This window comes from Eubalaena glacialis, chromosome 14 (assembly GCF_028564815.1).
Source record: "Eubalaena glacialis isolate mEubGla1 chromosome 14, mEubGla1.1.hap2.+ XY, whole genome shotgun sequence".
Taxonomy (NCBI): Eukaryota; Metazoa; Chordata; class Mammalia; order Artiodactyla; family Balaenidae; genus Eubalaena; species Eubalaena glacialis.
The window spans coordinates 61,281,589-61,305,626 of record NC_083729.1 but is presented as its reverse complement, the minus strand read 5'-3'; the positions used below and the strand labels follow the sequence as shown (position 1 = coordinate 61,305,626).

Here is a 24,038-nt window from a genome sequence, read left to right as displayed (position 1 = left end):
AAAAAGAAGATTTGCCAGTAGAAAGGGTTTCAGTTTGGCCCCTGAACAGTTAAAATTTCAATCTATTCTATACTGGTTTATAGATTTTCCAGAATATGGAAAATACTTTATTAAATGAAGAAAGCATCAATTTCTTCATTTAATAAAGTATTACATTCACAGATAAATTAGTATATACATGGGAGAACTGATAGTATTAAATATTAGGTTTTAATTCTCCATTTAGAAAACTCCTTACAGGTAGACTTCCTTGTTCCTAGGCAAAGAAATGTAAGGTATGCAAACATGAGATAGTACAAAGATGACTGGGGAAAAGTCTCAATTCTAACAAACCCAAGAAACAATAAATCTCTAAGAGTTGGAGTAAGGAGACACTGGACTTGAAAGTCCAGCTTTACCAAGGGTTGGCCTAAGCCAGCCAATCACATCTCAAATTTTTGGTATAATTTGACTCTAAAGTAATGAGCTGGCTTCCCCAAGACAGATACAAAATAGTAGTCTACCTGCTTTATAGTCACACCTTATATATAATCTGTATATATCCATATGTGTTTCTATATATTACACTTAAACTTACAGGACTGCAGTAAGATGTCTGGGAGTACCTCAAATAGGCAGAGAAGCAGCAGGCTTAAACTTTCCTAAATCAAGTAACAGTGTCAGGAATTCAGAGTGCTGGTTTTGGATATACTAAAATGCCTGGTGACTCCCTATATAAAATTCTAGTCATCTACATTTAAGTCATCATATACACAGTCTCATTTGGCATCCAGAACATGTGCACATGTGTGGTTCTATAGCACTCAGAGCTGATCATACTACATCATTTTCACTAGTGTTATATTAAAAGAAGACACTTTAGACCAAGGATATGTACTTTTATGAAAACGTCACACACAAGGTCTTGGATGTCAGGCCTCCAAAGTCTACCTCAAAGAAGACCGCCTTCTGGGCTTCCCTGGTGGCGCAGTGGTTGAGAATCTGCCTGCCAATGCAGGGGACATGGGTTCGAGCCCTGGTCTGGGAAGATCCCACATGCCGCGGAGCAACTGGGCCCGTGAGCCACAATTACTGAGCCTGCACATCTGGAGCCTGTGCTCCGCAACAAGAGAGGCCGCGATAGTGAGAGGCCCGCGCACCGCGATGAAGAGTGGCCCCCACTTGCCGCAACTAGAGAAAGCCCTCGCACAGAAACGAAGACCCAACACAGCCATAAATAAATAAAAATTAAGAAAAAAAAGACCACCTTCAGAAGGTTTTAAAAAGGATGCTAGCAAGTGTGGATTGAACCAGTCTCTCTTTCAGCTCTCTGGTGTCGTAGAACTAGAGACCTGCTTATATCCCAAGGACTATGGAAGGATAAGCACAGAGGCTGAGCTTTCAGTCTTTGGTCCCTATAAATCCAGGACAAAGATCCTTTTGCCACCCTGGGTAGTGTGACTTGTTTAATTATGGATAGTTTCCCCCCAAACTTCCAGAGACTAGATTGGAGTCAAGCAGCAAAGCTTTGTTTTGAACTAATGGAGCTGCTAAGACTGACTTGCTCTGGAGAGAGCTCCTCATTGGAACAAGCCTAGCAGTGGGTGGTAAGAAGTTAAAGGCCTGACTGGTCATGGCAAGAGGGGGATGGGCCTCTAGAGGAGTTGCTCCTTTTCCTGCCTCTCCCCTAGCCCCTCACTCCCCCAAAAGGACCCAAACTCACAGATGAAAGGTTGTTACAAGACCTTGCAGAACACAGGCTCTATGAAATCAACCCCACATGGATGGGAGGTTATAATAAGGCCTGGAAGTTAGGAGTCCAAGTCTAGAGGCCACATTTTTCTCTTCCCCAGAACTGAACACTAGATGGTAACTTTTTAGCCATAACTCAAAGGTGATTTTAAATCCACACATGAGCCTAAGAGATTCCCTTCTGGGACAAAGGAAAAAGAAGAATAATTTTAAAAGCTAAACGAAAAGGAGGCACTTAAAGCAAAAACATGTCCCTAGTCTCCCATCTGAGTCTCCTGTTATGATGTAACCAACGGGATGGTCAGCTCTGTGCCCTCCTGCACACCTTTAGCACCTTTCATACACCCAAGGACTTCCAGCTGCTCATGTCTCAGTGACCACTCTAGCAGCCTGATGGCAAAGCAAGTGAAAATTTAGGTCATTTCTTTTTTAGAATTAAAATACAACACAAAACAAACCAGAACTAAAATTTCACACCAAAGTGAATGATCCTCAGTTTCATTCTTTCCTCATGCTAGTTTTTAAAATGACACTTAGTTCATCAGGAAGAATGACCTGTGGCTTTTCCCCAAGACCTTTTTTCCAGTTAGTAGGCAATTAGTCACAGCACCATGCACATTAAAGCAGACAGAAAACGAGGCAAAAAGCTAAGAGAAAAATCAAGGGCCAACTGGCTTTCTAGAGATAAAACCCATTGCCTGAGAATATGGCAGGTGCACGGCCCAGAGTGAGAAAAGAAACAGTTCTGAAAAGAAATGGCCAATATGACAGTCAAAGCTCACAGCCCAGAGCAGAAGCCCTCCCTGCCCTGCTCTACTCTGGCCTCTCACGAACTTACATTTATGTCCCACAGCATTTATGCCACACACTTGGGGTCTGCAATTCCCCACAATGAAGTCAAAAAGATACTTGAAACCATTAATAAGCGTAGGAGAATTTCAAAACTGCCCAGAACGAAGATCTTTGACCACCATAAATTTCTTGATTTGAAATGTTCTTGGTGCCATAATTTCTAAGAGCAACAACAAACAGCACAACTACAAAACACAATAAAGTCTTGAGACAAGTCAACTCTAACCGCTGCTGGCACCACAATGATGAGAAAAGAAATCACTCATCAAGAGCTGCTGAGCTGCTTAACTTTTCTCCAAAGTCAAAGGATCGGTTTGGGTACCTAGGCAGCAAGACATCAACCACCGCTGCCATTAGATGGCAGCTACTCAATTAGATGTACCTTTGAAAACAGGAAGTTAAACATCTAGCTTTCCCTGTAATCTGCAAGACTCTCAAGGTTAGCCTTCTTGTTCTATCCCCAAAACTTCTTGTTGTTGTTGCTGGATTTAATTTTTTAAATTTTATTTTTGTTTTTATTGATGACGTTGCTTTAATTTATAGAGCACTTCCTGAAAGGGTCATATGTTTATAGAGTTCCTTTAAAATTTTCTTTATCTTATCTTGATTCATCACATTATTAAGGTACTTTCAGACTTTCCCTCAGCTCCATCAAGGAAGAGGGAGTATGTGAGTATGTGTGTGTGTATTGGGGCAGAAGGGAGAGAAGCAAAGAGAAAAGCACAAGGGAAAGTGAGATTCCATAAACTTAAAACAATTTACAGAAAGGCATCTGATGTATTTTCTGAATAAGGCCTTGATCAGAGTAACCAATCCTCTCTGTAGCACATTCTACACTGCCCATAAATAAAGGAGTCTCTTTAACATTTCCAGTATCAATGAACAGTCCAGAAATCCTCATTTCAAGCCCTCGATGAGTCCCTGTGTGAGTCCAAGGTGCAGAAGCTGTGTTCGGGAGAGGTTTGCTAGGTTGGGGGAGGCCGCAAGCAGCTTCTCCCACAACAGTTCCAGCAGGCTAGGAACCACCACCAGCCAGATCTTAAACAACGACCCAGTCCGTTTATTTTCGTGGATGTTCACCACTCCTCCATGAACGTACATGCAACCAGCTGGTGTAACAGCTGCACCGTGAAAATGAACTGGCTCTGGCATGGTAGCTGTGAGCTTTACCCATTGAGAAGTCTGCAGATCCAGCTTCCAGACATCTCCCAGGATCACTTCTCCATTATAGCCCCCGCAAATAAACACATCATTTTTTATCTGAACACAACTGTGACATCTTTGGGCTGCAGGAAAACCTATTGTTTCATGGGGTTTTGTTGCAATTTCCTCCCATGCATTCGTTTCAAGGTTGTATGCATGAATCTTGTTTAAGGAATAAGCTGTCCAAGAAGTACCGCCTCCCAAGATGTAAATCCTCTGCCCATCATGTGCAATTTCATGTCTGTATCTCTCTTCTGGTAGATCACAGGATAGGTTGTTTGGTTTCAGTTGTGTCCACTCTCTGGTACTGAGATCTAATTTGTGCAGGTCTGTGCTGTAAATATAGCCAGTTGTCCCTCCAAAGACATAAAGGAAGCCATTGATGATAGCCATGGCCTGTCCATATGTATGACTGGGTTTCTTCCCCAGACAGCTGGGTAAAGCCCATCTCTTATACTTCACGTTACAGACATGGACGTCATTGCCGTTGCTCTCACCAAGTGGGATACCTGTTCCTCCAAACATTAACAGGTTGTTTCCATGCAGCACAAGTGACATAGATGCCAATGCTCGGGGCATGTAGCCATCTGTGCCCATCTGGTGCCATACTCCTGTAGCAAAATGATACCTCCAAAGTTCCCTGAAGAGAGGATAGTCTTCATTATCTGGCCCTCCTGATTCATCATAACCTGGGTTGTAACCTCCAAACACATAGATTGGTATTAGCTGCCACACAACGATGTCCGCCTCGTGCTGGTGGAGGTCTGTGGCCTGGCAGGTGCGGCCACCCGGAGAGTTGCACGAAGCAGTTGAGCTGGCCGGTCCCCCGACCCCCCCCCCCCCCGCTGTCCCCAATGCCCCCGCCGGCCCCGCTATCTCCGCCGCCGCCACCGCCTGCGGCGCCTCCTCCCCTCCGGCGGTTCACGACCCGCTAACGACTGCGGCAGCCCGGTCGCTGCAGCCCGTGGCCCGGCGGCCCTAGCTGAGCCTCCTTCCTGGGCTCCTCAAGAGACCCCACATAACTTTTTATGAGTAGTCTAGCGGTGGATTTTGTTGGACATTCCCACACCTATCCTGTCATAACCACTTTATATTTGTGTCTTCAAATCTCTGGCTGCAACATAGCATGGGAATCCATGTCTGTCCTGGCCGTGTTGCATGACTGACACTGCAGACCTGGTACAGATGTAGCATGAGAGATGCTCACAGGGGTGATATGTGTGTGAAATGGCTCTGGCCACTGGAGGAGCACCTTCCACATCATAGTGGGAAGTTTGCTAAATTTTCTGGAGGGTATAGACCCTGAGGGGAGGCATATAGTTGGGGAAGAATAAGGCCTCACCTTCCAGCTAATGAGCTTTCTGTCCTGCAGGTGACAAAGACAAGTGCCCATATCAGTCACTATTTGTGCCTCTCCTTCAATCTCACAGATCTTGTGACAAGTAAATATTCATCCATTGTTTTAGCTCTAGTCTAATTGTCAGCCTTCATTTTTGGAGTTCTTATGAGTTATGATCTGATTTTGTATGTGAGTTGACATTGGTTTTTAGTGAAAAGTTGGGGGAGGGTGAGTTATGGATCACTAGCCAGATACCATCCTAAATTGGAATTTCTTAAAATATTTGTAATCATTTAAAAAATCCTGGTCTTCCCTTACTGGATTCTTGTTTTCATTTACAGATAAGTCTCACAAATAGTGTTAGTTTAGAAAATAAATGAGTAAACGAGCTATAGAAACAATTGGAGGCCTTGTAGTATCCTGGACTCTGGAATCAGATGAATGCAGGTCCAGTGTTCAGTTCTGCCACTTATTAGCTGTGTGTTCCTGGGCAACTCACTTAAACTCTCTGGGCCTCAGTTTCCTTTTCTGTAAAATGGGGATAATCATTTCCACTCTAAAGAGTGGTAGTGAAAATCAGAGGCAACCTGTGGCGTGTTTGCCAGAACGTGCTCTCTTTTGGCCTCACATGGGTTTGAGGAGCTGAATCACAATCGGAAGAATTCTTAGGGAGATGGAATCAGAGCAGGGGAACTTGGATGAATTCAATGTTTCAAAACAGTATGAAGCCTGAAGTATCCTTTTTATAATAGGGATGGTCTCTCTCCTGAATTGTACTTTATGAGCATCCTCGACGGACTAATGATTCTGCCTCCCTCCAAGCTGATGTTATTTAAGTATTCATTTAACTTTTATATAAAGGAGGAGTGAGGAGAAATAAATTCTCCTCATGTCCAAAATAAAGAAAACACTCCTAAGATTTTCTGAACTGGGCAGCTTCTCAAAAGGCATATGAAAAGTTCTAGAAGTTATATAATAAGCTAAATAGCTTATCTCAGTACAGAGCACTCTATCCTGTCTTTAATTTAGAAATTTCAGCTGAATGTGGTGTCAGACTTCAGGGGACTCTCATGCTTCTACCATGAGAGCTGGAGGGGCATTTTACAAAAATATTTAAAAATTGTAAGTCAGCACAGTCAAGGAGCTGTCCTAAGTCTTCTGTCTGCTCCAGGGGAGCAGAATCCGTTTACGTTTCACCATAATGTGAGGAGTCATGTACGGAAATCTTAGTTAACTGGTGCTGTTTCTATGAACACCTGGTTAAAACTGGCACTGTGTCTCTACATACATGACAATAGTGATACTGTAATGCTGCTTGATGATGGGTGCTCCAGGTGTGTGCCCAGCTGGCCCACCTTCAATCCAACTACTGCCCCTGTGACACTCTCCTTGATACCTTTGTGCCTGTCTGATGTTCCTTCCTCCTGACATAGTCTTTCTTGGGTGATGGGACAGAAATCATCGCTATCTGACTGTTCTCAGCCTTTCTGCTCCCCTGGCAGCTGAAGAAGACACTGGTTTCGTACACACAGCTTCTTCCCTTGCCATCTTGTACCCTCCTGAGGAGGGAAGGCATGACTGCTCAGGCAGACACATTTGAATAAGTTAGCTGCTTTTGTAAGCCACGGTGCAAGGGTCATCTTTATTAGATCTGCCACAGGCCTGTCCTTCTAGCTTCTGTGATGAAGAGTGGTTAATAGAGGCAGGTGTCTCACTGTAGCTTCCCTATGCTGACAAGAATCAGTACCATCACCATCATTGTTCATAACAATAAAGCAATCGCAATAATTGGGGCAGTCGGATAAAGCACCGCTAGAAATGAAAACCCAACTAATACTCTGAACTCTAGAGATAGAAATCATTAAATTCTTCTTATAATCACCTCAAAATTGTGAACACTTTGGGTAGGTAATTTCACAAGATCTAGAGTAAGAATTCATTCATTCATGAAAACTCAGCAGACCCTCATCAGTCCTAGTTTGTGCAAGCTGTCCTCCCAGGGCTGTGGAGGATGGAGAGACGGGTCAGAAATGGATCCCTCAAGGATCTTGGTTTAAAAAGGCAGATAAACCATGTATCCAGAAGGTATAGTTCAAGGTGGAGGCTGCTCACTTCCTTTTTTTAAAATTGAAGTATAGTTGGTTTATAACGTTGTGTTAGTTTCTGGTGTACAGCAAAGTGATTCAGTTATATATATTATATATCTATATATTATATATCTATATAGATATTATATAATATATATAATATCTATATATATATATTCTTTTTCATATTCTTTTCCGTTATGGTTTATCACAGGATATTGAATGTATTGATAGTTCCCTGTGCCATACAATAGAACCTTGTAGTTTATCCATTCTATATATAATAGTTTGCATCTGCTAACTCCAAACTCCCAATCCATCCCTCCCCGCCCCACAACCACAAGTCTGTTTTCTCTGTCTGTGAGTCTGTTTCTGTTTCGTAGATAGGTCCATTTGTGTCATATTTTAGATTCCACATATAAGTGATATTATATGTTATTTGTCTTTCTCTTTCTGACTTACTTCACTTAGTATGATAATCTCTAGGTCCATCCATGTAGCTGCAAGTGGCATTATTTCATTCTTTTTTATGGCTGAGTAATATTCCATTATATATATACATATATATATATATATATATATATATATATGTATATGTATATATATACACACACACACACATACACACCACACCTTCTTTATCCATTCATCTGTTGATGGACATTTAAGTTGCTTCCATGTCTTGGCTATTATAAATAGTGCTGCAATGAACATTGGGCTGCATGTATCTTTTCAAATTATAGTTTTGTCTGGGTATACGCCCAGAAGTGGAATTGCTGGATCATATGGTAGCTCTACTTTTAGTTTTTTGAGGAAACTTCATACTGTTCTCCATAGTGGCTGTACCAATTTACATTCCCACCAACAGTGTAGGATGGTTCTCTTTTCTCCACACTCTCTCCAGCATTTGTTATTTGTAGACTTTTTAATGATGGCCATTCTGACCAGTGTAAGGTGGTACCTCATTGTAGTTTTGATTTGCATTTCTCTAATAATAAGTGATGATGAGCATCTTTTCATGTGCCTATTGGCCATCTATATGTCTCCTTTGGAGAAATGTCTATATAGGTCTCCTGAGGTGCTCACTTCTGAAAGGGGTACTGACACAGTGTTGGCTCAAAGAGTTCAGAGGATCAAGCAGATGGGTTGTTTTTTGGGTAAGACCGTCCTTAACAGATGTCACCTCAGGGCCCTTTAATTTATCCTCCACGCTTGCTTCTCACAGAGAACATCCCTAAAGATGCTGGTGGTCCTCTTCCCCCTCCTGCCAGCAGCCGGTTCCCTCCTGTCTTTCCCTGTTTCTTTTGCATCTCAGATACCCCCTCTCATGGTGGCAGCAATATTGTGGTTCTCTCCCCTCCTCCTAGGCCCTTGTCCTATCTCTGACTCTCCAAATGCCCCCAACCACCTGGGACCATTTTACCCAGTCCCCCTACCCCAAAAGGCTTCCCTGGACCCCCCTCCCTGCCTCAGGTGGAGCACCAGGTTTGAACCATTGGTGGACGCCAGTGGGGTGACCCTCCTGTTTGGAGAAACATGGGGGTGGATGTTTTGGAGGGAGAAGTGCTGGGCTGGCTTGGGGTGGTTGATCCTGCTTCCCGAAGCCATTCCTGGTAACATGGGTTAATCACTTGGCACTTGTTACCATTCCTGGTAACGTGGGTCAATCACTTGGCACTTGTCCCAGGCCCTTGTCAATTGTCCTCTCCCTTTCCATGTGGATAAACTCATTTTTTCGCATGGATTTGTTCATGTGGCCTGTACAGCTGCCAGCGGGCCGGTTTGGACCGTCTGTCGATGGAGCACCCACTCTACAGGCCAATGCTAGCAATTTTGTGAAAGGGTGTCCCTGGTGGGGAAGAGACGGCAGGCCCATCAGAATAAGTGGGCAGAAGGCACTGCTGAGGCCAGGCTCAGGCTTTCTAAATCTAGAGCTCAGAACAGACTGGTTTCCTTGACAACAGGGATGAAGTCTGCTCATCTGCTCCTGGGTGTGGGTTTTGTGCATGTGTGTGTGGGGGGGGGGGTGGGGGGGGTGGAAAGTACGGGGACTTGGGGACAAGAAAGGCGATCCTTTCTTTATCAATGTAGCAGCCCATTTCTTAAAACTTGCCAACTCTTACTGTATTATTAACAATATTAACAACTTCCCAGGTGGCACAGTAACATCAGTTATGTAATTTGCACATTAGGAATCCAGATATAGAATCTTCTCTTCCTTTCCACTGCATTGCCTCTGATCCTTGACATATTTTACCAGACTTGCAACACCTTTTTGATAACTTTTTGACACGTCAGTCAAATATGTATTCACCCCTAGAACTCTTGAAGGCTAAATGAAAAGCATTTCTCGTTTGTCCAGCTAGCAATGATTTGTGTGGCCAGGCTGCTGGGAGGAAATGAGAATCAGCTCCTGACAAGCTGATGTTGGCTCAAACCTACACTTGTCAGATGGCATCCTCAGAAAAGGCTTTGGGATCCAAACTCCCATTCTTGATGCAAACCAGAGGACTCAGGCTAAAAGCAGGTCCATTTGCTTTGCCCACCAGCCTGATTTCAAGCAGCACGTTTCATCTTGGTGGAGGCTTGGTGTTTAATTCATGCACCGCCCTGCCCTTCCTATGCATTATTAAAGTCTCTTTAAAAAGCAGTCTATGGATGGCAGGGGAGGAGCGTGCCAGCAGCGATTTCACATCTCCTGCAAGAAGCAACGCCTGCTGCCAAAAAATCTCAGAGAGAAGAATTTGCAAAATTGTAGCCGATGGCAGATCTAATAAAGGTGGCCCTAGGACCCTGAGCTTGTCAAAGCTGCTCATTTGTTCAAATGTGTCTTATTTTTTGTGTGTCTGTCAGTGCCTGGAATTCTTGAATGCCAGGTAATATAGATGGGAAATTGTAAGCGGGACTTATGGGCCAAGAGTGACTGTGACAAGATGGGAATTAATTAGCAGAGGAAGGCGGATTGAGAGAGAGGGAGGTCTGAAGCCCGTACTTCTCCATGAGGCATTTCAGGGACTCTTTCCTCTTGTGAGGTTCCCGGCTCTGTGGCTCAAATTTAGCTCCTGCCGGTCCCCCTCCCCCAGGAGCCAGGGGATGAACTGTGGCCTTCAAAGCCCTCTGCCAAGCTCCTTTGTTTCCTTCATCTCCCCAAAGGAAAGCCATTACCTCCCCCATGCAAACAGTGGGCTCTCCCTAGGCTGAGTTCTTTGTTTGGAGGCAACCTGCCTGGCCCTGGGCCCGTGTTGCTCTGACTCTAGATGACACAGGATCCTCCTCTCTGGCCTCCCCTCCCACATCCCTGAGGGCTATCTGAGGATGGCTGCAGAGGGGGTGAGCCCAGGGGGGCTGTGTTTCCGGTCTCAGCTCTTCCCCCACATGGACCAAGCAAATCACAATCCTGTGTTCAAATCACAGACTCAAAAGAGCACCTCTGGGGCTTCCCTGGTGGCGCAGTGGTTGAGAGTCTGCCTGCCGATGCAAGGGACACGGGTTCGAGCCCTGGTCTGGGAAGATCCCACATGCCGCGGAGCAGCTAAGCCCGTGTGCCACAACTACTGAGCCTATGCGTCTGGAGCCCGTGCTCCGCAACAAGAGAGGCCGCGATAGTGAGAGGCCCACGCACCGCGATGAAGAGTGGCCCCCACTTGCCGCAACTAGAGAAAGCCCTCGCGCAGAAACGAAGACCCAATACAGCCATAAATAAATAAATAAAAATTAAAAAAAAAGAAAAAAAGAGCATCTCTGAACTGGGAGGAACTTCAGAGGCTGCCTTGTCCTGCTCTTTATTTTACAGTTGGGAAAACAGAAGCCCAGAGAGGTTAAGAGGCTTGCTGTCGATCACAGAGTGAATTAGTTGGAGATCCAGGACCAGACCTGTGGTCTCTTGAGTCTGTCCAGTGCTCTTTCCCCAGGACACAAGCCCCTGGAATGTCCACTTAGTGCCCTGGTTTCTCAGTATGGTGTACACATCATGTGTACCCAAGGATCAGGAAGGCTTTCTGTTTCATACACATATGATCTCGATGGGGCCAGATACACATTGCGTTCAATTGTTTCTCGATCGCACAGAAATTAATTGAGAACTTACTGTGAGCCTCGCATTGAGCAAGATGCTTCTGTGTGTATCTGGATTTTTGTAGATGGGCTTTAGGTAGGAGTGTCACTGGCTAAATCCAGTGCTGTTTTTGATTGATTGACAAAAGAGGTTTGCAGGTTGTAAAGATCCATAGTCTTCATACTATATATTTTTGTATTGCTTCATGGTTACAAAACATTAACCTTGTTCCACCTTCCTCCAGAATCATGGCCACGTCCTCACCTACTACCTGTGCCACTTAATCCTCTGAACCCAATGAAGGGAGGGAGAGATTGAAAATATGGGCATAAACATCACCTTGGGGCACTGGGTCTAACAGAATATCAGCAGTTTTATTTTTCCTGTGGTGCCTCAAAAATGAAAGGTGGAAAATACTCCCAAGAATTTCCCTTCAGTCCCTGCTGGTGCAGAGCCTGCCGCCCGTTGAACCACAGGTTTGGTTCAGGGAAATGTAAGTTTGGTTGGTGCAGCATCTACCTCCTGTGGTGGGCGTCAGCAGGAAGATGCCTGGGCTGCTGGATGTGACGGGTGGGCTGGCCATTTAGCAGATGCTGCCTAATGAATGCAGCGACCCAGGCGGACATCAGAAAACCAGCAGAGCTCAGCGTACATCTCTGTAGGGGTCTGCAAAGCAGGCTTCCTCTTCCCCAGAGGCCCATCCATAACTCCAGCAAGAGACGGTGCAGCCACGGATGGTTGGTGGGCCTTCAGACATGGGATTGGAAGGCCTGGAAGAGCTCCCATTGTGTGTTCGTCTGTCCCACCTCATTCACGTAACCAATTCCTATAGAGCACCTGCCATCTCTCAGGCACTGTTCTAGGTGCTGGGATACAGTGTGGAGCAAAATCAGGCAGGGCTTCCCTCTGAGAACTTCCAGTCTCGTGACAGGTGGAAGCCAGTTCTAGGTCTTTATTTTTAGATTTTCAAGAAAGACGTTTCCACACAACGAGCTTTTCTTCCATCACACGCAGTCTTTCCTGTCATTTTTATCCCTGGCTGCATTGTCAACCTTTTGCTCACATCTTTTCCTTTTCCCCCAGAGAAGCAGCATCCTGAGGCTGTAATGAGCATGGTAGGTGGGAGCCTGTCCTAGACAGAGCCCTGGGTAAGCAGACGTTCCCTCCTCCCTCCCTCTTCGGTGCCCCAGCAACTCCTAGGTACCCCTTTTTCTCCACCCCCAGGTGCCCAGGGTCCCTTTTACAATAAAGTAAGGCAGCCTGCATCCTCCCAGTGGGCATCCCTGAGTGCGCCATGTCCTTCTTGGGGGCCTATGAGCCCTGGATGTCTGCAAAGCTCCAGGAAGAAAGCCGGCTCATTAGGTCACAGTGATGTATCGGTAGAAAGGACAAATATCCAATTGAATCTCCCAAGAGGGATGGCCTTTAAAAGGAGGAGACATATTAGGCAAATAAACCTCTAAATGATGGAACTTCAGGCACAGAGAAGTAGGGTAAGGATGTTTAGGCAGCCTGGTGAGATTTGGGGGAAGAGCGCCCCTCGCTCCCACTCTGCACCTGGGCTTAGTTTGCCCTGCCTCTCAGGCTTACACAAACTGGGCTCATTTTGCCCTGTGACTGGGTTTTTCATACAAGTGCTGTGTTTGCATCTACCTAGGTGCACGTATGTCCGTGTCTGCTTGTCAGGTCACTGTTTACCTTAGGTGCATCTGTGTAACGAATCGTGGCCCATCGGCCCTTTTGAAGAACATCATTGTTCAAAGCACCTGAGGTGATGCTCTGCTCACATGTCCCCATCATCCAACCCCAGGGGGTCACACTCGTCTTTTCCCACCACTCCGTTCACACCGGGCAGAAGAGACGAGATACTGCACATAGACTATCCACGGGCTGCAATTTGGAAAGGAAATAGGGTTCATTTTCTTGATACTATCTTTCACCAGTTAAAAGTGGTAACAATTGCCTGTGGGACTCTGGAGAAATTATGAAGTGTTAATTAGCAGAAGCTCTATGTATTTAAAATATATGGCATATTTAAATAATTATTAAATTAAACCTACTTTTCAGAGTTGAGAAACCATCTGGTCCAAAAAATCTGAGGAGTTGAATTTTGCTGCATGTATTAAGAGAGGTGTTTAAATGCTTCTGGAAATGGTCATTTTGTGTCACTTTTAATCCCTTAGATATGGAAACTGAGGCACAGGAAGCAGGAGGTGACCTGGCTGTGGTTACCTCCTGGGCTATTCTAATTGATGTGTTTCCATCTCCCACAGTAGAGGTTGAAAGCACTCCTCATGTCCAGAGGGTGTGTTTAGAATGTGAACGAATTACAACCGTGGTTGTTCCTTAGAAGTCACATATTTCACACTTGATCCCAATGACTCGTGACTCTTTGGGCTTGAAAGTGAAAAGCAAGCACCCCCTGCCATATTCTGCAGAGACGAGGAGGACAGAGCCTGGAGACCCAGTCCAGTCACAGACAACTAAGTATTAGTGTGTCTTTCTTTGGACACATCCCACCCTCTTGGGCTCAGTTTTCTCATAGGTTTAAAGATGTGGGAGGGGAGGGTTGGGCTGTGTATCAGTCAGGGTCAAACAAGGAAAATAGGAACTTCTTCAAGTGTCTCAACAGAGGGAATTGAATGCAGGACAATTACACAAGTAATGGAGGAGCTGAAACAGATAGGGTATGAGAAGGTAGCCCCAAGGTTAGCCCCAGTGGGATGTCTCTTCTTCCTCGAAGCTGGAGGGAGAAGGGGAGGAGGGGGTGTCATTCAAGCCCAGGGGCCAGGGCCACTCTGTGGAAGCTGGAACATGGGGGCCTCTGGGGCAAGAGCTGGGGCTGTGGAGGGGATGCTACTTGAGGCAGAGAATGAGCGAGGAAATACTCTGGCATCTTCCCCCCACAAATCTTGGGTCAGTGCCTCCTACTGCCCCCAACCCAGCAGGAAGCCAGATGACGTGGAGCCTGCAGGCATCGGCAGGGAAGGCTGAGAAATGGTTAGGCTGGGAGCAGCCCAGGCCAAGCTGCTGTTGAAGTCCCTGTAACTCTGACGTTCAATGAGAGAGAGAAGTTCAGTGTATCCTCAAGGGTGTGCCGATGGGAAAATCAGGCCAATAAGGCCACACTGGTCTTTAATGAGACTCCCCATCCCAGCATCAGAAACAAATGTTCTCAAGGCACACCTGCCTTGTTCTGCGCTGGGCTTGCCTTTATGGGGGGAAAACGTGGCAAGACTTCAGGGAAGGTGTTTGTGGGTGTGGGGAGGAGGGGTAGGTACAAGAGGGGGAACAGAAGAGAAAGAGGAGACAGAAAAGGGTTCATACCTGTGGGTGGAGAGCTGAACCCAAAGGCAAAGGGGTCAAAGGGCCTCACCCATGACCAGTGATGGTCGCTGTCTGTGCAAAACGATGCTTCCCATCATAAAATAATTCACAACAGGGCAGTGTCCACATCAGGCTTTTCTAGAATGTTTAACAGATTTTCATACAAGGCACCTTTTTCATGGAGTGTCTTCAATCAGTAGCTGTCAGACTGGATTGGCTGGACATCCCCTTGCCTATGGTGTTCTCTTCCCAAAGAAGGGAAGTGGTGTTAGCTCTGTCCTCACCTTGGGACAAACCGCTCACACAGATGTCAGCTGCGGTGGAGTTTGAGGTGCTAACAGTCCCCCATCTCTGGGCTTCAGGCTCTTTACCTGTGAAGTGAGGGGTTCTCCCAGCCCTGCACTTGGGACCTACCCCAGTCCCTGGCAGACAGGGGCGGGAAATTGTCCTTCCGCCAGGCTGGGAATAGGACACTCACACAGACGTGTCCCAGGAGGTCTGAACCGAGAGCACGGCTGTGGCTCAAGGGTGGACTAAGTAACCGGAAGCCCTTTGTAACAACTCCAGGTTTTGCATTTCCTGTGAAACGGGGAGTGTGCAGAGCGCGGCAACGCTTCGCATGAATCCACGCTTCTCTGCCCGCTGCCCTCAGGCCTCACGCGCTCTCCTCTCCGGCTTCCTTGAAGGGCTTCCCTCTCGTTCTCTCCCCACTTCCCTTCGTGTCCATTCTGCATTATGAAGCCCAAAGAACCAAGGAGGTGAGGCAGGCTCTTGACATTCAGGGAGGGAAGGCCCGTGGGAGGCGGGGGGGAGAGCTGGGGGCACTCATGCGTTAGTCATTTTTGTCCTGACTCATATACAGAGATGAGCAGTAGCTGGAAAAGATGCCAGTCTGGTGACAAATGAGAGGTCCTGGAGCTGAGAAGAAGGAGAGAATAGAAAGACCTTGACCAGCGGAAGAGGAGAGGTCTGGCCTGAGCCAGGCTGCAGAGGCAGGGATGCATGTGCTGCGTTGGGGTGGAGAGGGAGGGCCTCTCTGTTGGGCTGGGCTGGGCCTTTCATGTAGAAGGAGCGGGAAGATGGCACCTCAGTGCCAGCCTGAGGGGCTTGAAAACCTGTCCAGAAAGAAATGGCATGGTGCCACCCCCCTGCCCCCAGCCCACAGCAGGTGCTGGAAACCAATCCCCACATTCTTTCTGACTGAAGGCAGAGGAGGACTCAAGCTCTCCTAGGGCAGCGCTGCTGATCTGTGGGAGCTGGTACATGGTATAAAGCCTGGGGACCATCTGGCTACGGACAAGACGACATGGATGGTTTTTGTGAAGCATTTTAGACATATAACCATGGGTGTGGAGTGGATTGAAGGAGCAAGTGCTGGAGAAAGAGATGAGTGGGGAAATGAATGTAGGGAGATTTCAGGCCAAGGGACATCTGTATCTTCTTCTGCCCATTCTTACATTGGACTTGGTGGACCAGCCTTTTTTGTTTTCATTTTTAAACCTAGGCCCTTTTATGGGGTAAAGCTCCTCCACTCCCACCCTCATCTGGGGCATCCATGCAGCCGCCTTTCCTCTCTTGTCTATCAAACTGAGCTTCTAGGTACTCAGTCATGGAAGAGCTCAGGCTATGTTAGAGGCACATTCTTGCCTTCTTTTTGGACCAGGTGCTTTTCACTCCATAAAACATTATGCCAAAAGTACTGATGTAGGGACTTCCCTGGTGGTCCAGTGACAAAGAATCCGCCTTCCAATGCAGCAGACGCGGGTTCGATCCTTGGTTGGGGAACTAATATCCCACGTGCCACGGGGCAACTAAGCCCGCGCGCCACCACTACTGAGCTAGCGCGCCTCAACGAGAGAGCCCGCGTGCCGCAAACTACAGAGCCCATGCGCTCTGGAGCCTGCACGCCACAACTAGAGAGGAGCCCGTGTGCTGCAACGAAGAGCCCACACGCCACAATGAAAGATCTCGCATGCCTCAACGAAGATCCCGCGTGCCGCAACTAAGATGCGACACAGCCAAAAAAACAAAGAAAATAAAGAAAATAATTAAATATTTTTTTTAAAAGTACTGATGTAGAAGTCTCCTCAAGTTCATTGAAATTAGAGAACTGGGATTCTGTCATCAAAGTTTCCATTCTCCCAGGAATTGTTCTGGGCCCTTCGTAAGCCAGAGATAATCTGGTGTTTTGTTTGTTTGTTTTTCCATCCAAAAAGATGAAACCACTTCTTGGTTGACCCTGTTAGAGAGTGATGAACTGGAGCAGTCAGAAGCCATTAGCACTGGCCCAGTGAGCTGCTGTTCAATTTAGAAGCATCGGCTAAGCCCAGGGAGACGTATCATCAGAGGTCAACGACTTGCATCCACTCTTCATCCTGCAGCTGAAAGCTGGGCTCCTTCACTGCCACGGTGGCCCTGCATGGTGGCTCGCTGCATCTACAAATTCTGAGCTTTTGGTTTTAGGAGTCTCCTTTGCCATCGTGGTGCTGCTGATGACAATAGGCTCTTATACCCTCGCTGCTCAAAGCATGGTTTGTAGACCAGCAGTATCAGCCTCACCCAGGAGCTTTTGAGAAATGCACAATCTCAGGCCTCACTCCGGACCCGCTGATTGAATCAGCATCTGCAGGTTAGCGAGATCCTCAGGCAGTGTGTGTGCACTTTAGCATTGGAGAAGCCTGAAACAGCTGAGGAGGCCACAAGTGTGAAATCAAGGTGTCAGCAGGGCTGAACTCCCGCCAGAGCTCTAAGGGAGAATCTTTTCTTTCCCCTTCCAGCTTCTGGTGGCTCCTGGTGTTCCTTGCCTTGTGGCTGCATCATTCAGATCTCTGCATCCATCTTCAGGTGGCTTGTAAGGACAGTTGTGATGGGACTCAGGGCCCACCAGGATAACTCAGGATGATTTCATCTTGAGATTCTTAATTTAATTACATCAGTAAAGATCCATTTTCCAAATCAGGTCACATTCGCAGGTTCTGGGAGTTGGGACATGGACCTATTTTTTGAGGGGAGGGGCCACTGCTCAACCCCCTGCAGACCCCTCTGGAACATTCCCAGGCAGATGCTTCCAGCCCCTTGCCCTATCTCACCCTCCACAGCTAGTCCAGCCTGGCGTTCTGATTTAGCCGTACTGCTGAACACTGCCAAATAGTACCAGCGTTACTGATGCCTTTTCTACAACAGACATTGCCCTACATGTTTCACATGGACGAATCCATTTGATTGCAACACCCCCTCAGGGCTGCTACTGTAATTACCACCCCCACTTTACAGATGAGGAAACTGAAGCTCGGAGTAGTTCAGGAACTCGCCTAAGCTCTCACAGCTAGTAGAGTTGAACTTGGCCTACAAACCAAGCAGTCTGCCTCAGAATCTGTGCTTTTTACCGTATGCTTCACCATTCAGAAGCATTATTAAATGCTTCAGAAATTATGGAAGGTTCAACAGGTGGAGGAGAGAGATGGCACCAGGACTCTTTGTCCCACTGCCCAGGGAGGCTGGGCCCAAAGAAAGCCAAGATCCAGTGTGGGCCCTCCTGCTCCCACCACACAGTGCCTGGAGGTCGGGGGACCCCCAGTTGTTGGTGCCCGGAGGATGGGGAGCACATCTTACTCAGCAGTGAGTGACTGACACAGTGCCTCCCATCTGTGTCAAAGGACAACGTGTATAGCCATGGCTGGGGACATTGCTCAGGGCAGGGATTGTTGGGGACTCTCTCCGTGGACCTGCCCAGGATGGATGCTTAGCTCTCTAAAGGGCACGGAGCTGAGTCCTGCAACCCCAACATGGGGCTCCAAGTCAAGGGGAGCCAGAAGCAAAATCCAAGAGTCCAGGAGGGGCCAGAACCACAGGGGAGATGTTACCAGGCCACCTCCTGGTGTGCCTGGGTGAGCAGCCCAGGGAGCATACAACCGGGCTTGAGCTCTGAAGGCCCACGTGCATGCTGTGTGTTTGTGGGGGGCACGAGGCGGCAGAGGCAAATGTGCCCTGGACAGGTGCATGATTTCATTAGGATGCTGGCAGCTGAGCCAAGTTCTGAATCCCTCATGAAAAGGTCACCCAGAAATGCAGGTGAGACATTCTCATGAGAGAGGTACTGCTATGGCCGCCATTTAGAAATGAAGCACACAGTGCCCAGGGTCACACAGCTGCTCAGTCCCTCACCCCACAGCGCAGCATGGGCTCTGGAATGTCAGGCTTACGGCAGGGCAGCACTGAGCACAGTGCCCGGGCATAGCGGGCACTTAAAAAAATATATATATATATAGATTCCACTCCAAAATCTTTTTCATTTAACACTGTATAGGTAACACGTTTCCATGAGACAGCCTGCATGGCTAAGTGCCTTGTGGGTGTTTGCCATTAAAGAAGGTACTTAGATGAGTATTTAGTATAGTTTCATCACTTGGCACTTTTGATCTGCCTCCTGCCTTGGGCTCACACATGCCATTTGTTTACTAACCAGCATGTGAAACCTCATTTAATTTGCTTTAACTACCCCTGCTTTGAATGCTGAGAGTGGGATCTCCCCTTGCATTCATCCTCTTTATACCCTTCATGATTTTCTGCCTTGGTTTGCAATCTTTTGCCACCTTCATTTTTCCCAGATAGAGAGACTCACCCCTTTCTCTTGAGTTCCAAGCTTGACTGCCAAGAATCGCCAGAAGCCCTTCCCAGGGCACAAGCATGGTGATGACTGGATACAGCCTTTTGTACCTACAATAAATGTCGGGTTGAGAGGGTCAGAGAATTAGCAGGAAAAGCCCACACCCAGTCCAGGCATTCTCAGCAGTGGTGCAAGCAGCATCGCAACCAGCGGTGGAAGCTCTAGACTACCCGCTCAGATGGAAAAGTGGAGCCCACCATTTAAAAATGCATAATCAGCCCCAAATCTACCTGTGTCTTTAGTACAGAAATGCAGCAGCAGACATAACCTGCCTAATTTTATTAAGCTCAGTTTCACAGATTCTTTGACATTCCCTTGAGAACATTTGATGGGGCAGTCAGCTCAGATGTACTCTTGATGGCAAGATGGAATCCAGACTGTGATTTAAAGATTCAATTGTTACACTGTCATAGACCACATGAAGACTGATTGAATAGTAGCATGTAACATTTATTGAGCACTTATTATCTACCAGGCCCTGTGCAAAGCCTGTCCTCACATAAATTGCCTCATATGATCCTCTGAGGAGGTACTGTTCCTGTCTCCATTGTACAGATGAAGAAACTGAGGTTTAGAGAAACTAAGTAACAGTTGGAAAGGTGCAGAGCTGGGATTTGATCCTGGGCCCTTAATGCTCTCCAGAGCCTGGATCTTAGCGACGATGTTGCATGGTAGAGCCAACTCCCTGGGCTCTTAATGTAATGAGATAGCTTTGGACTCCTTTTGAGTAATTTACCATCCCATCCCATCCCCACTCCCTGTAATAGTTCTTAATTTTCTCTCTGCTTGCCTTAAATCTCTCTACTCCCAACATTGGGAAAATGCAGGGCAGATCCCAAAGGCAGATCTGGGAGGGTTCTCGGAGTGAGGATATAGGGGATTGGTCGAGCACTTACTATGTGCTAGTCCTTCTGGAGAACACTTCCAGCCATGGATGTTTTCATTGGCTCAGTGAATCAGAAATCCAGGTAGTGGATCTATTTCCATTTTGTCTCATCTTGATGTCTTTAAAGTTTGGCCTTCTCATCCTAGTCTGGTTCTGCCTGATGACATTATGGTCCTGTTTCACAGAGGAGGAAGATGGCTCCTCAGCAGAATGCGGATGTATACTGTTTGGGAGCCGGGCATGTCAGTCTGCCTTGCTCTGTAGATCTTGGGACAGCGAACCTGGCAGAAGCAGGTTTGATAGCCAACAAACCTCGTCTGCCGAGGATATGGTTCATTCTATTAGACAGAGAGGACACAGCATCCAATAGCTGTTCCCTGGACTTCTTGGCTGGAGGTGGAGTTGGGGGCAAGAGTAGTCCTGCCACATGAAGGACAAATGCTCTCAGATTAGGCCCCAAAGCAGAATCAACTGTTTTGTGTTTGAATTTGACCAAGGTGAAACTTTTCAAAATATGGCTCCATTGGTTTTTGGGTACAGTCTTTCCTGAAGGCAAAAGGTAGATGAGATGACCGCTTAAAAGTACCTGTGACTGGATGCTAGGACAGCCTGAGGTGTGGAACAGTGAATCAGAGGACGTGTCAGTTCAATTAGACGGGCTTTTTGATGAGCTTTCATCCACATAGTATGCAAGTTTGGCTGACCTCCTCACTGAAAGGACTGAGTATTTGAAGGCTGAGCCCAGCCATCCTGCTAGTTCAGGACTGTCTCTGCATCACCGGGGTTTCCTGAATCCCCCTTTCTTTCATTTCACTGAACGCATGAGGTCTGCATGGTTTTGTGACTGGTGGCAGGGATACCTGGCAAGTGTGTTAAAGCTCATGCTGGTGCATCAAGGTTGAGACCTCCCTGGAACCCCGTGGTTCACGAGCCTGTACTGGAGCACTGTCCCCCACCCCCAGTGTTGTAATGATCTATGTACGTATCGCTCAGTAATGCGACGATCCCCAATAGCTCTGTGATCCTGGTCAAGTCACTCCATTTCCTGAGCCTCAGTTTCCTCACCTGAAAACCAAGATGATGGGCCCTTCACCGCAGCACTGATGAGAAGGGCTGGGCACGGCTCCAATACCTATTTGGGTTTAAAAGCCCCAATTTTGTGGATTGAATAATGTCTTCCTTCTTAGGCCTGCAGCAGTCAGGGGGTTAAAGGATTCTTCCAGCCAAGGGGGTTTCCGGAGATGGACAGAGGGAGACTCTCTCCTTCCTCCTTTTCCCTTTCTTCTTTGAAACTATTTTCATCCTAAGTGGTCACAGCAGTTAATACCTTAGGCAGAACTGTGGAAAATTCAGAAGTACGTGAAGAAGCTGATGATAAGCTTCAGCCGTAATCCCACCACCCAGGGGCGTGAGCTTTCTCTTTATCCAAACAGACCAGGCAGGGTGTGGTCCGGTCCCTTGTTCAACGGTCTCCATTTACTCTGCAAAGTAACAGCAGCAAGGCCTTGACCAGCTCCTCCCTCACTTCTGGAAGTTTCATTCAGGGATCGGTGAGTTTGGGCTCTGACTTTAAGTCTCAGGCAGGAAGCAAATGCCATGCTGTCCTTGTCTGGAGCTGACCTGTGGGGCTGGGAGCCTGGGGCTTTAGAGGCTGGCACCACCCAGGGGGTGGCCGTGCCCATGGCAGCAGTGGGGACAGCTGCGGAAGGACAACTTGCCATGTCTTTCTGCTTCGGGCTTGGGGTGCGAGTGATGCAGACTGTAGGCTCCTGTCTGGACACCTCCCACTGAAGTGGCAGGAGACAGGCACTCGGCTCCCTTGTGGGCTCACGGGGCTGAAACAGATTTTAACAAAAAGTCGGACAACTCGAGCATCCTCTTCGAGACCTTCTGTTCCTTTTATAGCTACAAGGAACGACCCACAGAAAAGTGATTTCATACTCCATTGGTGACATATACCTGGTCTTCAGTGGGACAGGGAAGAAAATGACCTGTGACAGGGAGCGTCTTTCATGATTTGTGATCCCCGGCTGCTCTCCTAGGAGGGTGAATCCCAGCAGAGTCTTCGCTGAGTAGTCTCGAGTGTGAGGGTGCAAGCTGGAGATGCCCAGAGGGAGTTCCAGGGCTCCCCTGAGCTGGGAGCTGAGCATCCTGTGGTGGGGGAGTGGGGCAGAGGAGGAGCTACTGGAGGGAAGAGGTGAGAGGGATGGATAAGGGGGTGGTGCTGAGCCAAGGGTGTCTATTACCTTCTCCTCCATGTGGCCACAATCGGTGCTATATTGTGGAGTTGGCTTTGTTAGAGTTCCAATCAATTACTGGAATTCTGTCTCAAAATAGGCAAGAAGAACGGCTGCCAGAGCAGGCCCAGCCATTTGGGTTACATAAGAAAAGAACATGTTATTTTAGAGGAGGTGATTTAGGCTCTAGGGTGCCTGCCACTCACGCCCCATTATCACCTTACTCTGAAATGGGCTGCTCAGGGGTCTGTCTCCCCACGCTGTTCCCTGGACTCCCCTAGGGCCTTACTCACCTCTGGGACCCCCGGGCCTGGACCGTGCTGCTTTGCTGAACCATCCTAACTCCTCCCAATTCACCGTTAGTTGAGCTTTAGTTCAAATAACATTTATTCAGCACCTACCTGGCACCAGGCCCTATAGCAACATGAGGAATAGAGAAATGGCAAAGACACAGGCCCTGCCTGCTAGGAGCTTATGGTAATAGACTGTTGCTGTCGGATTATAAGTGGAATGAAAGAGGAGGGTAAGAGTGATGGGAGAGCGTGAGGGACAGGGGTGTGGAGGGAAGGCTTCTGGGAGGAGAGGACAACCTGAGCTGAAGGGAGACGATGGCAAAGAAGAAAGAGTGCTCCAGGAAGAGACGAACAAGGACAAAGATGGGGACCAGCCTGGTGCCTTCTGCGTCCTGGGAATAGCCCCCAGAGCACCAGTGATAGGCAGGGAGGGTGCGGGCAGGCTCTGGGAGGCCCATGGGGCTGTGTACCAGCTGAGAGGGACTTCATCCTGCAGGGTGCAGTCCTCAAGAGGAAGGGAGTGGCCAGAGAGAGAAAGACATGATCCCCGGTCCCCTGGTCGGGAATGGGTGGGTTTGAATTTCCAACATGGGCCACGCATTTGGTTTAAAAGAGCAAAATCAGAGTTAAAATTTTATTTGATAAGTATAAAAAGGATAGCTGTCACTTTTGTAATACAGTCTAAATTTGACTAAATTTTGGATAGAGGAGCAGAAATTAGAGAAAAAGGTGCAGGAACACTGCCCCAGGTGGCGGGGAGCCATGCATGAGTTGGGTGGGGGGGGATACAGGGCAATGACAGACATGAGCCAGATTTGTGTTATAGTGACTCTGGCTACTGATTGGCTGGAGGGTGTGAGAGAGGAAAGGCTAGGCAGAGACCATGAAAGGGATGGGGATGACACTGGCTTGATTCAGGGCGTGGTACTCTGGGTGGGGAGATATTTAGGACACAAAACCAGAGAATTTGGTGACAGAGTAGGTACACAGGGCATGAAGAGGGAGGAGTCAAGGCTGCCTTCTGGGGCCCTTGGTGGGTGGCCAGCTGGGTGGGGGACAGGAAGGAGACGCTGGCTGGAGGAAGGAGGCTCTGGTGCAGGGTTGGCCAGAGTGATGGTCTGCTCCGACGGGTCATTTTCAAGGTGGCTGTGGGACATACGGGTGGGCAAAGGCCACAGTCTAGTGAGCAGCCGGCTAGGGCTGAGATCTCGGGTCCCAACTCCTGCCTTCCAGCCGGCTTGGTTGCACACTGAGAGTAGTGAGCAGGTGGCCCCGGGGTGGAGGGGGGCGCCTCCCAGGAGGGGTCTAGCATTCTCACTACATGAGGCACCCCTTGCTTCTCAGCTCTGCCCACGGGGCCTAG

General features: G+C 47.8%; 1 protein-coding gene and 1 long non-coding RNA gene across 2 annotated transcripts in view; both read right to left on the bottom strand.

Annotated features, from left to right (window-relative positions):
• The window catches only part of LOC133074722 (uncharacterized), a 47,089-nt gene that overhangs the window by 14,954 nt on the left and 8,097 nt on the right, over positions 1-24,038 (bottom strand). Inside the window, exon 2 of the long non-coding RNA XR_009697218.1 lies at positions 19,215-19,309. This is a non-coding gene — a long non-coding RNA (uncharacterized LOC133074722). The remainder of the gene's footprint in view (positions 1-19,214; positions 19,310-24,038) is intronic.
• On the bottom strand, positions 3,481-18,828 carry LOC133074703 (kelch domain-containing protein 10-like). The gene is given in 3 exon segments (XM_061168652.1): positions 3,481-4,501; positions 4,503-4,717; positions 18,796-18,828. Coding segments are annotated over 3 exon segments (1,269 nt in total).